At 42.9% G+C, this 15,000-nt stretch overlaps 1 protein-coding gene across 2 annotated transcripts in view; it reads right to left on the bottom strand.

The window, feature by feature from the left end:
* The window catches only part of LOC134469279 (1-phosphatidylinositol 4,5-bisphosphate phosphodiesterase beta-4-like), an 86,572-nt gene that overhangs the window by 47,550 nt on the left and 24,022 nt on the right, over positions 1 to 15,000 (bottom strand). For both annotated transcript variants that reach the window (XM_063223434.1, XM_063223435.1), the window contains exons 8-17: positions 14,232 to 14,332; positions 12,955 to 13,012; positions 10,382 to 10,490; positions 8,477 to 8,687; positions 7,096 to 7,189; positions 6,572 to 6,651; positions 6,277 to 6,361; positions 1,622 to 1,712; positions 1,189 to 1,284; positions 339 to 439 (exon numbers count right to left, since the gene is read on the bottom strand). In XM_063223434.1, coding sequence (XP_063079504.1) covers positions 339 to 439; positions 1,189 to 1,284; positions 1,622 to 1,712; positions 6,277 to 6,361; positions 6,572 to 6,651; positions 7,096 to 7,189; positions 8,477 to 8,687; positions 10,382 to 10,490; positions 12,955 to 13,012; positions 14,232 to 14,332 — 1,026 coding nt within the window. The remainder of the gene's footprint in view (positions 1 to 338; positions 440 to 1,188; positions 1,285 to 1,621; positions 1,713 to 6,276; positions 6,362 to 6,571; positions 6,652 to 7,095; positions 7,190 to 8,476; positions 8,688 to 10,381; positions 10,491 to 12,954; positions 13,013 to 14,231; positions 14,333 to 15,000) is intronic.

Raw genomic sequence — 15,000 nt, 5'->3', positions numbered from 1 at the left:
CTCTACAGTATGTGTACTGTCTTCCCCCACACCTGAGGCTGTGTGTGTGTGTGTGTGTGTGTGTGTGTGTGTGTGCGCGTGCGTGCGCGCGCCTTCTTGATGCTGTTCTCCTGTGTGTGTGTGTGTGTGTGTGTGTGTGTGTGTGTGTGTGTGTGTGTGTGTGTGTGTGTGTGTGTGTGTGTGTGTGTGTGCGCGCGCGCCTTCTTGATGCTGTTCTCCTGTGTGTGTGTGTGTGTGTGTGTGTGTGTGTGTGTGTGTGTGTGTGTGTGTGTGCGCGCGCGCCTTCTTGATGCTGTTCTCCTGTGTGTGTGTGTGTGTGTGTGTGTGTGTGTGTGTACCTTCTTGATGCTGTTCTGTGTGGCGTCGCTGGCGTCCTCTGATGAGATGTTGTTGGGCGTCTTCCCTTCTGTGTTCTGCGTCGATCCCTCCTTCCCTTCAGCTGCGATGACACACACACACACACACACACACACACACACACACACACACACACACACACACGCACACACACACACGCAAACAGACACACACACACACACAAGCAAGTCAGCTACAGCATGTAACCACTAAATGTGCATTTTCGACACAAGCTGCAAAAGCTAATGCGTATTAACTTAATTATGTTGTTTACGTACATCAGTCGTATTGTTACATTTTAAGGTTAGATTCATAAGAAAAGTAAGTATGCCTATATTTATTACCCATATTAGTGACTATTTTCATTTGTTCAGCTTGAAGCATCTTAAATATTTAGACTGGCTCAAATGTTCAACTTAGTTTTTTTTTTAGAAAAGAGGTCACACCTTGGGTAACACTTAATTTTAGTGTAACACCTAGCAGTACTAAAACATACAGTGTACATGGCTGTATACTGTATAAGTAACTTGTGAGGCATGTACTAAGCAAAATCAAACATTTGTTAGGCAATGTATTCGCAAATGTCTTGTTCTTGCACAATTAGGGATTTATTACCAATATAACCTTAGTAAGAACCAAAAAATGTTTGATTTAGTGTTACTGCACTTTGCATAACGCGTGTTTTTATTGCGCAAACACGTTTTGGCGTGTGCCTTCTTCTCTGCAAGGTGCGGCCACTTTCCTGTTCTCATGAAAAGTCCCATCTTTCGGTGGCGCCCCTGCAGTACCTCTGCGACTGTGTGTGTGTGTGTGTGTGTGTGCATCTCTTACTGAGTTCACTCTCCTCTTCATTCTCGTCCGCTAGTATGTTGTCTTGCGTGATCAGTTCCCCTGCCTCCATGTGCTTCTTAAAGGACTCCAGCTGTTCTGCTCACACACACACACACACACACACACGCATACACACACACACACACACACACACACACACACACACACACACACACACACACACACACACACACACACACAGGTAAGAGCACAGGTAGAAACATTGCACACACAGCCAACATGGAGAAAATGATGTAACTGTAAGTGAGAATTGAGCATTACTCTGCCCCATCCCTCTCTCCATCTCACAGACACAGACACACAGACACACATACACAGACACACAGACACACACACACACACACACACACACACACACACACACACACACACACACACCAACTGAGTCATAGAGTGTTGAGGTGTGACGTACTTTGCTCCACTTCAGGCTTGAGCCGCTTGTTCTTGATCAGGATCTTTCTCTTCAAGTCAGAAGGAGAGGGCAGAGAACGGCCCGATTCAAGCTGAAAACAACACACACACACACACACACACACACACACACACACACACACACACACACACACACACACACACACACACACACACACACACACACACACACTTAATACTGGGTATTGTCAAACAAGCAGAAAATGTTATTTACAACTATTGGAATCCTCCACATTCTAGGTAAATCTACATATTTCATGCACATTTGTACATTTCATCATTTATGCCACATTATTTATTAAAACGAACCAATATGCAACAACAACAAAAACTACACGTTAACGTACCTGTATCGGCCAGAACTAAATATAACACACTACATTACATGATTTCTGAGGCAGAATATTTTGAATTTATTACAACTATCTACTGTCCAATGCTGTGTGTAGCCTGTAGCTTGTCTCTTGCCTGAGCTTTCAAAAACTAAACTAAAAATAATTTAGTGGGAAAACAGTATAATATACTATCTAACACTGTGAGATCTGGTTCTTCATTGTGATTGGCTGATGGTCGTTGTAAATCGGGCATACACACACACCATTCCAAAAGATGATTCTATGCGCGACTCAGTTGGACGCAACACGATTAAAGGGACACTGTGAGATTTTTAGTTGTTTATTTCCAGAATCCATGCTGCCCATTCACTAATGTTACCTTTTTCATGAATACTTACCACCAGCATCAAGTTCTAAGTATTCATTATGACTGGAAAAATTGCAATTTTCATACATGAAAAGAGGGATCTTCTCCGTTTTTCTCGCCATTTATAATTTCCAAAAATAGCCAATTTTAGCTGCAAAAATGACTGCACTTGGACCATACTAGAAAATATTTGTTTATTACTTAGTAAACTTTCATGTAAAGATTTCAATGAGCAGCATAGTTGCAGTACCTTTTTTGACCATTTCCTGCACAGTGTCCCTTTAAGTCGATAGTGAGAATCTGATGCAGTTGGGGTAGGAGAATATGGGAAGAGCACATCTTTGTAGCATCTGTAGTGTTGGGATGGGATATTGGTATCGGTGTATCGGTATCGGGTTCAGATATCAACATAATTCAGAGATCTGATCGGAATTTTCCCATAGTTTCCGGTACTGACATTGAGCCAAGTGTAAGGCTAAGTTCAAATCATAACACTTGCAGATTAGTTTTCAGGATGGGATTACTTTTTCACTCATTTCTTTTTACTTATTAATTGGTTTGCTGTTCTTCTGACTTCTTTTCTGACCAAATAGTCTACTTGGGCCTACCTCGAGGTGAAACCCATGCATATGAACCACTGTATGTGGTTTTGGTATCAGATCGGAGTAGCATCGGTATCAGCAGATATCCAAATTTAGATATCGGGATCGGATGGGAAGTGAAAAAATGTGTATCGGTGCATCCCTAATCTGTAGTTGGGGTATCAGTATGATTGGAGAAAAGTTTCATTCCTTTATATATCCCGCCTCGGTAAGTTTTTGGACCAAAGTTTGTATCTGCCGTCCAGCTTAGTCGCGCATAGAATCTTTGTTTGGAATGGTGTGTGTTTATGCCCGATTTACAACGGCTATCAGCCAATCATACAAACCCCAACTCCGATGAAGTTGGGACGTTTGGTAAACAGTGAATAAAATCAAAATGCTATCATTTTCAAAACATTCAATCTATTCATTAGATGGAGAATAGTGAAAAGACAACATATTAAGTGTTAAAACCGAGAAAAAATATTGTTTTGGGGGACATATGTACTCATTTCTAATTTGATAAATCCGACACGTCTCAAAAGAGTTGGGACGGGGATCAGTGAAATTTAGTAAACATCCAAATAAGATAAAACAACAAAGAAGAACATTTCAAAATGAATTGTACTGACGGACAATATAGGTGTCCAGGTATAAGATCATCATAGAGAGGCTGAGTCACTCAGAATTAAAGATGCAAAGGGAATAATTACCATAGTTATTACATACATTTTTGAATTCCCTTTGATTTACCACGATTGAGTGTATATAAGACATATTTTTGTTAATAAAATCATTGTATAGGTTCATGACATCATGAAATATATATTGGCTGTAGTCTCACTCTAATTCCTGAAGTGCTAGAGCTATTGAAAATTGACCATATTAAGAATGCTTAATGCATGAAAATGATACAGGGGTTTAACATTCTCCTAAGCACCTGAGCTCACTTGAAATAGACCCAGAAGACATGGGAAACTGTCCTTTGCTTACAGAAGTCAGCAGAAGTTGTAGAAGTCCATTCTTTTTGACAATAATAGAGCATTGCACATCCTGTGCTACAGTGAAAATGGACCATCCAACTTGTGTTAGTGCTAGCTTCAAAAGTCAGCCTCCATGATGGCATGCGGATGCAGTAGTGCATTGGTTAAGATGTTCTCACTCATCTGTAGAGTTAAATACAGTGCTGAATGGTATAAATGGGTTTTAAACAGCATGAAAAGCCACTCATGCATTATATTTTGAAGGGAGATCTTCGATTACTGCCACATAGTAAGGTCAAATTGCATTCTCTACTATGTTTTAACAGTTTGGCTCCATCATACCATGGGACCAGCAGGTGATAAAATGGTGGGTTTTTGGTCAAGACCTGTCACACTGTAAGCACTACAGAAAGGAAAACATTGCAAAACATGACAAGGAATACACCCACCATTTAAGCTGGTGAAATCATGTCCAAGATAGGAATTAACACTGTTTTTTATATACCGTATTTTTTGGACTATATGTCGCTCCGGAGTTTAAGTCGCAACGGCCCAAAAATGCATTTTGAAGATGAAAAAAACATATATACGTCGCACCGGACTAATCGTCGCACATTTTTGAAAGGTTATTCTATCCATGGAATCTATGTTGTGATAACTGGCGCATGGTAAGCTGCTGCTCAAAGACGGCATTGTTTTAAACCAGCATCTGAAGCAGTGGCAACGCATTCAGAGGTGGTGGTAATGCACCAACTAAGATGGTTTGCCAACCGCCATAAAACCACAAAAAGAAAAAGAGGAAGAAACAGTGATAACGCATGTTGCCCTGTAGTCAGAACAACATTCAATTTTCTGCTTTGTTTTGCGTTTGGACCGTGGGAGGGTTCGAGGCAACTTGTTCCGTCTCCAGAGCACGCCTTTCTTTACCCCCTTTTCTGAGACTTCAGCCCATGACGGTATCAAAGGTGAGGGGGATTTCATCCATGTTGTGTAGCCTATGGTAGTGTCACGTTGTGCTCGTTTGTCAGAAACTCGCGGAAATGACCGATTTTCACCTGGAAGTCGGCTGACTGTCTTTAATAACACAGACGCTCGTTCTCGGATAGAGAGGAGATTGCGTTGCATAGCGCAAATAAATCCACGAGAGGGGATTGCATTGCATAACGCGATACATCCACGAGCTCCCTGACTTCCGCAAAAGTCCTATTCATTTCTTTGGCAATGTCATGGAGCCCGTAACAAGACCGTTGACTCGCAGCGCGCGCGTTGTTCGAGAACACATTTGTCCTGTATTCATCAGCACATTTTCCTCCGCTTTTCTCCAGTCCCCAAACAGTTTTCCATTGCATCCAAACTTTCGTTCAGCTGCCATATTGCCATTTTCGCTGCATATTTAATTACTTTCAGCTTGAACTCAGCAGTAGGCTATATTAACTTCTTTTGGGTGGTAGGCTATATTTCTATTCAGTCGTCATTGTAAATGCTGTTTTTGTTGTGGTAGCCTAAGTTGTAACATTTTTTCTATCAGTGGTATTAAGCAACACAGCATAGGCCTAGTTGCGCACATAGTGCTCTCCCGTGGAGAAAAAAAAACATATATATGTCGCACCAGAGTATATGTCGCATGTCCAGCCAAACCATGAAAAAAAGTGCGACTTGTAGTCCGGAAAATACGGTACAATCATCTCATCGGTTAATGTATTAATCTGTTAAGTGTTGTCTTTTGTTTTGCTTTTAGTCTTCCTCGACATTTGCTGCCATTTATTGTCCCCGTCCCAACTCTTTTGAGACGTGTTGGATTTATCAAATTAGAAATGAGTACATATGTCCCCCAAAACAATATTTTTTCTCGGTTTTAGCACTTAATATGTTGTCTTTTCACTATTCTCCATCTAATGAATAGATTGAATGTTTTGAAAATGATAGCATTTTGATTTTATTCACTGTTTACCAAACGTCCCAACTTCATCGGAGTTGGGGTTTGTACTATAGCACAGACGCTGCACGGCGCTGCACTGCGCTGCACTGCACAGCACTGCACTATACTGCCCTAGCCTGATTATCATCGACTTTCAAATCTCTTCGAGACTTGGTCTGACCAAGAGCGTCACAATGAATGTTTCCCAAACCGCATTATTGACCCACCTCCCTTGGTTTGCTACTGGTTGATCTGTTCCTGACAAAGTGGGTGGACTTCACTATTTTTCGGGAGATCAGACACAGGATTTACATTGCTCTTGGCCTGACTAAGGTGTTGCGTCACTAGGAGGGCATGGCCTGGCTAATACTGCCCTGCAAGTAAGGAAGTTTCATACTCTACTGTACTGCAATACACATCAGCGGGGGGAGGGAGGGAAGAGGCAACGTACTGGAAATCCATCCAGCGCTCCTTTCAGTAGCAGGTCTCCAAAGATATCCTCGCAGTATTTAGCCATCTTATACTGCTGCGGTTTACTGAGGGCCAGAGGAGAACATGGGGGTGAGATGGCATTTACTGCAAAACACACACACACACACACACACACATTCATACACACACACACGCACACACACACACACACACACACACACACACACACACACACACACACACACATTCATACACACACATACACGCACACACACAAACACACACACACACACGCACACACACACACAGAGTACCTGCAGTGGTTCTCGAAAGACAGGATGACTGGATAGTCTGACGTGACGAATGCTGTTTCTTTGATTGCCACGATCACATCCTGGCGACACACACATTCAGAAACATAAAGTTAGTAAATACTAACCACTGACATTACTATACTGTACTGGGGGATTGCCTGCATTTCTGCTGTGTGCCAAATGAGGGCGCTATGGTTCAACACTTTACATAAAACAACCAGTAATACTGTATGAGTGCAAGAAAGGCATTGTCTGGCGTCTGGCATCTTTTTGTGTGGAAGTTATATTTGTGTATAAACAGAAATTTTATTGGAAAGTCTGAGAAGTTGCCTGTATCTGTCTACTGCAGAAGGAGCATGTCTGTATTGTGTAAAGTGTGTCGTGTACAGTTGTGTGTGCGTGTGTGCGTGCGTGCGTGCGTGTGTGTGCGGCGCATGTCCATGTGTGTGCCTGTCGTGTACAGTTGTGTGTGCGTGTGTGCGTGCGTGCGTGTGTGCGTGTGTGTGTGCGTGTGTGTATGGTACCTTGAAGAGGATGTCAGTGCACATTGCTTTGCCGTGAGTGATGATTGGTTCCTGGTCTTCTCCTTTCCCATCCCAACAGTCCAACTCTACACACCTGCGCACACACACGCACACACACACACACGCACGCACGCATACACACACAAACACGCACGCACACACACACACACACACACACACACACACACACACACACACACACACACACACTAGGTTTGAAGTTTTTCCAAGTTACTGGATGTTAACTGTGTGTTTGCTTCTTTTTATTACTTGATGGTACTTAATTGTCAGTTGTGGAATGTTAAGTTGCGTATTCATATTATTTTATGCTTTTACCAAAGTTTGTGTATATACTTTTAGTTTTTTTTTTTCTGGTGATGACATTATTGTCATATGATGTCATGTACAGTAAATGTATTTATACTTTAAGAAAAACGTTTTTGGCGAAGGTTGGAGAAAGGATTTATGTGTATTTGTGACTGATAATGACTAATCATTACTGGCTCTAGACACTAGTCACCAGGGCTTTGAACCGGTTCAAGGAACGAAAACGAAAACAGGGAACTTTTTGTATTTTACAGGGAACAGAAACGAAACCGGAAACGTTATTATTTTTTATGTTCTAGAACGGGAACACTTATTTAAAAATAATGGTAACCGGTTAATACCGGTTAATACCGTTCCTCAAACAAAACAAAAAAGGTAATTATTTTCCTGTGCACGTTACCATGACGGCTGAGGTTCTCGTCCTGTGCGACATCAGACATTCTCTGACTGAATGGAGAGAGAGCTGTGGATAACAAAGACTCCACTCCACATCTTAAATAAGAGAAACCACTGTCATACAAAAGAGGAGAGTTTCCATTGCATCATTGTAAGACATTGCAAAGAAGCGTGTGTAAAGCGCACAGAGAACGTTATTGGGCATCCATGGCCGCTTCAAATATGCACAAACTCACAATGTCCGTCATAGCGCTCCCCGTGACCTAAGTCAGCGTGGAGCGTGCATTTTCATCATTGAGGTTTATTCTCTGCTGCTCCGTTTAGGTCGTCCCTGAATGACAAAATTCTGGAGGATAATCTTTTCATCTGCTTGAATTAACATTTGCACTTCCGTCTTTCATGGTTAATTCACATCAGTTAGGCATATGGGAGTAATTAGCTGACAGGAACGAAATTAACCGTTCCGGGAACAGTATTTTTTTGTTCTAACCGGTTCGGGAACGTCAATGTGGAACTTATAACCGGAAACGTTATAATTCCGTTTCTGTTCAGAACGGAACGTTTGGAAAAAAATTAGGGTTCAAAGCCCTGCTAGTCACCTCTTAAAATAAGGGTCGGTTGCAACCTTACAAAACACACACACACACAATGCACATACCTGCTACCAGAGAGCAACACCTGTCTGTACATCTCCACGGAGGAGCGACCCCCAAACTGGCGTCCGGTCAGGTACGTGTTGTGCGATGAGCTGATGAAGTAGTGGGCAAGGGGCTGGTCCATCTCCTGGTACTCCTCCAGCCGGTCCAGAAACACCGGGGCGTTCTCATCCGACATCAGGTACCGGCAGAACCCGTCACTCGACATGTGACCTATGGATGGATAGTAGGGGGTTGGGGATATGAGGAAGTGTGTGTGAGGGGGCGCTGTGGCGCAACAAGCAAAGCCCTCCCCCACATTTAGGCTTTCATGCCCGCCCCATGGGGACCCGGGTTCGAGTCCGGGCGGGGTAATTTCCCAATCCTCCCCCCATCTCACTCTCCCACTCACTTCCTGTCAGCATCTCATTCTATTCTGTCAATAGAGGCATAGAAAGCCCCTAAAAATGCATAAAAAAGAGAAAGTGTGTGTGTGTGTGTGTGTGTGTGTGCGTGTGCGTGCAGGGAAGGCCCTCATGTGTATCTCTGTGTCCTCATCTGACTTGATGAACAGGTGGAACCACTTACTCAAAGTTCGACCAAGAAAGCGGCGAAGAAAGACACTCCAGTGTGTGTGTGTGTGTAAATGTATGTGTGAAAATGGGAAAAAAGGGAAATCAATGTAATTTTTGTGTGCACTGATCTGCAAATATTGAGTGGTTCCAAATCAACACTGTGCCAAGGTTGAATATTAGTGTAAAGATTTACTGAATTTGATTTGTGAAATTTGAGTCTTGAGAAATGTGTGTGATGTAAAAGCAGTACTTTTACAACAGGGAGTCAATGAATGCGCGCACATCAGTGGCACAGGTGCTGGACCAAACGTAAGATAACTGAAAAGAAAATAAAGGTCCGCAACACTGTTAAATGCTCCCAAATATTTAATGGCACAACGTTTCGGACTAACCGTCCTTCATCACAGTGCGGACTAACTGTCCTTCATCAGAGTGCACTGTGATGAAGGACGGTTAGTCCGAAACGTGCCATTAAATATTTGGGAGCATTTAACAGTGTTGCGGACCTTTAAGTTCTTTTCTTTTACAACAGGGGCCATGTCTTAATGGGTCAAAGCAGTGGTTTTCAAAGTGGGGGTCGGGAAGGGGTGCCAGGGTGGCCGCAGCAAGTTGGAAGTAAAAGTATAGCAAAAGAAATTAATTATTTATTAATTAATTATTAGCAATTTAATAAATTGAAAAAACTAACGTACATCATTCAAAACAGACCAAAAATAAGCTAATCAATGTTCCTTCAGTTAATAACAGTATTATAATAGCCTAATCTATTACATGTATTAATAGCCTAATCTATTGCATCTATTATTACTATTGTTGGGGCGCCGTCCTGGGCGGTTGCCATAACCCTTAATTTCCATCTTGGGATTAATAAAGTTACTCTTACTAACTTATGTTATTATCGCTATTTAGGGTCAATTACTAACAAACCTAAAAAGGTTGTGAAGGGGTGTGGTGCACAAAAAAAATAACAAAAAGATAATGTGGCATGATCATGAATCTACGGTATATGGGGGGGGGGCATGTTGTGGTTAAGTTTGGGAGCCCCTGGGTTACTGAACTATCTCTGCAATGTAACACTACTATTCACCAATAGATGGCAGCAAAGTATCACACACGTTCCCTTGGTTTCAGACACATGGGCAGACACACAGACACAGACACACACACAAAGACACTCACATACGTGCGCAAGCGCGCGCACACATACACACACACACACACACAGACACAGACACACACAGATATACACACACAGACACACACACAGACACACAAACACACACACACACACACACACACACACACACACACACACACACACACACACACACACACACACACACACACACACACCTTTCTTCTTGTGTTCTCCATCCTTCTCATACTTGTCGAGGATCTGTGTGGCGCGTTTGGGGTCGTAGAAGGGGAAGAGGATCTCATTCAGGCGAGGGTCGCGCTGATTCTACAGACCGTTGGAACCAAGAACCGTTAGAACCAAGAATCAAGGACTCTGAACAGGAAACTGTTCCAATGACCTGGCTCATTTAGTAAACCCGGATAAGTTGACCTTGAGGTTGTGGTATAGTATCTAATAGAAAAGCCTGGACGTCTCTAAATGACACATGTGGGATTACCACTTCCTGTGCAGGTTATCTAAGCCAGGTTTATCACTGAACCATGTTCTTGGAATCCCACCCAAACCAACACTGTTCAACAATAAATACAGGACACAATGTGATACTACTACACGCTACTACACACTACTGTCACACACACACACACATGCATGCACATGTGAGCGCACGCACACGCACACACACACTGCACAGGAACGTGTGGGATAAGTTGACTGATGAGTGATAGAAGAGGAGAGCCACACATGCCAGCAAGAAGCCATTCTGCAGTGTCCGCGTGTGTTTGTGTGTGTGTGTGTGTGTGTGTATGCGCGCGCCGTGTGTGTGTGTGTGTGTGTGTGTGTGTGTGTGTGTGTGTGTGTGTGTGTGTGTGTGTGTGTGTGTGTGTGTGTGTGTGTGTGTGTGTGTGTGTGTGTGTGAGAGAGAGAGAGAGAGAGAGCATGGTTGACTTGCATATGTTTGGTGGCGTGTGAGAATCCTAGTGACAGAACACATACAAGCCACAGCACAATGCAGTTGACATTGAAAAATAAGCTCAGTGCTTCTTGTAAGAATGCACATGCACACACACACAAACACGCACGCACGCACACACACACAGTTACACACTCTCTCTCTCTCTCTCTGTCTCAGTCAAGCACGCAGTGCCAAAGACACACACGAGCATAGCAAGCCGAGCCAAGCACTAGCAAATCAGAATGGCAGAGAGAAGAGAAGAGAAGAGAAGAGAAGAGAAGAGAAGAGAAGAGAAGAGAAGAGAAGAGAAGAAGAGAAGAGAAGAGAAGAGAAGAGAAGAGAAGAGAAGAGAAGAGAAGAGAAGAGAAGAGAAGAGAGGAGAGGAGAGGAGAGGAGAGGAGAGGAGAGCAGAGCAGAGCAGAGCAGAGCAGAGCAGAGCAGAGGATGTTTTGGGCTAGTTGCCAGCAGGACACCAATGAGGTAGGAGGAGCATGATTGGGGCGGGCAGCAGCGCTACAAAGAAGCAGACATGGAAATGAGAACCAGTGCCCCCCTCTGGCACGGAGGAGACTTGGCAGGTGAGTTCCAGAGGTGGACATACCTCCCCAGCTTCAGAAGGTGAACGTCCTGCCACATATTTGTCCCAGCCCATGACTGACAGCAATGGGCAACATGGACTCATCACTTTACAATCCATCGCCACATATTCCAAATTACCTGTCCAATTCAGCAAGGTGATCAATCAGCTGGTTGCATGATCAGGTAAAACAAGGTCATTTGGAATATGTGGCACTGGATTGTAACTAATGAATCCATTTTGCCTGTCCCTGGCCTGCACAACACTCCATGGACACAGAATGGTTCGACAAGATTTGAAGCGTTTGCTAAATGTTCATTTGTGACCAGAACACGGGATTTCCTGGTGGGAATTGCCAATCCGAAACGCAGACAATGCGACATGAGGGGCGGGACATGACGACATGTGCGCGATTCTGATTCCAACCAAAAGCTCAGCTTCTGCAATTCCAATCAGAAAGTCTTGTGTTCTCGTTGCAAATCGACAATTCAGAATGCGCCAGAGCTTAATAGAATGGAACCTCAAGTGTCAATTTTCAATAGGCATTGGTCCCAGCCAACTGTTTAAAGGGACACTGCAGGATTTTTTGTTGTTTATTTCCAGAATCCATGCTACCCATTCACTAATGTTACCTTTTTCATGAATATTTACCACCACCATCAAATTCAAAGTGTTCATTATGACTGGAAAAATTGCACTTTTCATACATGAAAAGGCGGATCTTCTCCATGGTCTGCCATTTTGAATTTCCAGAAATAGCCAATTTAGCTGTAAAACTGACTGTACTTGGGCCATATTAGAAAATATTAGTTTATTACTTAGTTCACTTTCATGAAAAGGTCAAATTTGGTAATAGGCAGGCCAGATTCAATGAGCAGCATAGTTGCAGTACCTTTTTTGACCATTTCCTGCACAGTGTCCCTTTAAGTAAACTGCACATTGGAGTCTAGTGAAACACCATTTCAATCATATGTGCTAAGATATTACATATATTTTTGACAATAAAGTATACTCTGGCTTTGACATCTGGTAGCTGATTCCTTGGTAGACACAGGAAATAGTGAATCACCTATGTGAAGTGTACAGGAATATGTGGCAGGACATTCACTTTTGTCTAATCAGTTTTTATCCACCTCTGGCAGAGCTGTGGACCAGCTGTGGGCCAAATCCATGCCAGAGGCGGTCCACCGGCGCTAGCGACAGGGGCAGACGATGACAACCAGAGAGAGAGAAAAAAGTTAATATGATGAAGAGCTTACGTCATTCAGAAAGCTGACTAGCTGGTCTACATTTAAATAATCAGTTTTGTCCCCATTGCTGCAACGACATTAATTAGGGAAGAAAGAGAGGAGGAGGAGGACAAAAAAAAACTGTTACATCGATGAAATAATTAATGGATAGAGATAGTAGATTAGACATTTTGATGGATCCACCGGCATACTTCAACATGAAAACGCTGGCTTTAAATAGCACTCACGTCACATGGGTAAGACTGAGGCCAGTGTTAGTGATCGTTAAATGTTACTGGTTAAAAAAACGGATGTAACAAGCAGGTTAGGGCCTCTTCCGGAGTTAGTGGAACACTAAAACCCCACCGTTGTACAGCACACGTTTACCAATCCTCGTCAATATTCCAACACACATTTACCGACACCTCATCAATAATACAGCACGCTCTTATCAATACTCTTCTGTGTTAGAGCACATATGGGTCAATACTTTTCCATACCACAGCACACGTTTAGCGCTGCACATCAAAATCATGTGTCAGCAAAATGATGTCTCAACCCACATTAACATAGCAGAATCACAAATACCTACAAATACCCTACACATACCCCAACACACACTCAAAGATACACTTGCTCCTGTATAATTGCTCCTTTGTTATTGTCTTTCCCTTCCCAATAAGAGTTAATGACGTGTTCACACATTCCAGAGTCCAAAGCGTGAAAATGTGCATATGGGGGTGAGGAATGTCAGTTATGCAAAACCTAAACTGACAGCTTTGAACACAGGAGTGAGGCCGCGTCACCAATTGTCTACTACCTACCATTTCAGGGTTACCCCCAGCACTTTATATTTAATACCACCTTGACTAGATCTCCTGCAAAGAAGAATGTGATTTTTAAAGTTGCTTCACCAAAAATGTATCATTCAACATCGCCATTTCAATCACGTGACATGGTCTCATGACTCCGATACCAGCCAACCCCCCATCATCTTCACTGACACAAATTCTGCAGGAAACAGCGCTTTTTGCCCTGAGGTTCAACCCAAGGAGGTTGCGTTGCTCTATCTCAATCATCTGGACTCTGGAATGTGTGATCACCTCTGCAACTCTCAGGCCATTCCACACCTTGACATAGGACCCTTGTCAAGTGACACATACACTCTCCTGACTCCCACATGACTATGAAAACTAATGACTGAAAAAACTTAAAAAAAAAAAAAAAAAAAAAAAAAAATCTAGAGACAAAAGCTCCAAAAAAAGAAGTACAGTATCCTACTGTTTTGAACTCTTTTGAATACGTACATCTTTTTGAAGAGCTCGTCGATGTCTGTGCGAGGACAGATCTTCTGTGTGAGAGTGTAGAACATGTCATAGGTGAAAACGGAATGTTCAATTTCATCGTTCTGGAAGGGGACAAAAGAGATGAGAGTTGGAGTTAGAGGACAAAAGTGCGAAAGCGTGTGTTTTTGTGTGTGTGTGTGTGTGTGTGTGTGTGTGTGTGTGTGTGTGTGTGTGTGTGTGTGTGTGTGTGTGTGTGTGTGTGTGTGTGTGTGTGTGTGTGTGTGTTATTTCTGGGGTCGTTTCAGTTCAAATCTGAAAAGTCATTTGAGGCTTGGGAATCCTCTGTACTCATCACAGAGAATGAGATTGCCTCTACAGCAATAACAGCTTTAATCAAATTAACACACACACACACACACGCACGCACGCACGCACACACACAAAGGTCACAAGGACAATAATTCACCAGCAAATATTTGCTCATTATGACTGGGTAAGAGCAGAAGCAGAAGCGCCTGGGGCTTTGCCGTATAAAGAGCTTATCTCGTGTTTGGACGGAGGGAGGGGATGACCATATGACGGGTGGTGGCCATTTTACAATCAAGGTGTTTGTCTTACTGTAACTAACTCTCTTAGGTGAGGTCCTACGACACACAACCACCATGACAACCATCCTGAATATGCGATCCGATCCGATAATAATGACTTCATTCAGTGTTGAGGGTTTTTTTGTGGTTGACAAAAGCCGTCCTCACTCATACACGGTTCTATGATATTTAATATGTTGGTA

The sequence above is a fragment of the Engraulis encrasicolus genome, chromosome 18 (genome assembly GCF_034702125.1).
Source record: "Engraulis encrasicolus isolate BLACKSEA-1 chromosome 18, IST_EnEncr_1.0, whole genome shotgun sequence".
In the NCBI taxonomy this organism is placed as follows: domain Eukaryota; kingdom Metazoa; phylum Chordata; class Actinopteri; order Clupeiformes; family Engraulidae; genus Engraulis; species Engraulis encrasicolus.
This window is presented reverse-complemented; position numbering and strand designations above follow the sequence as displayed.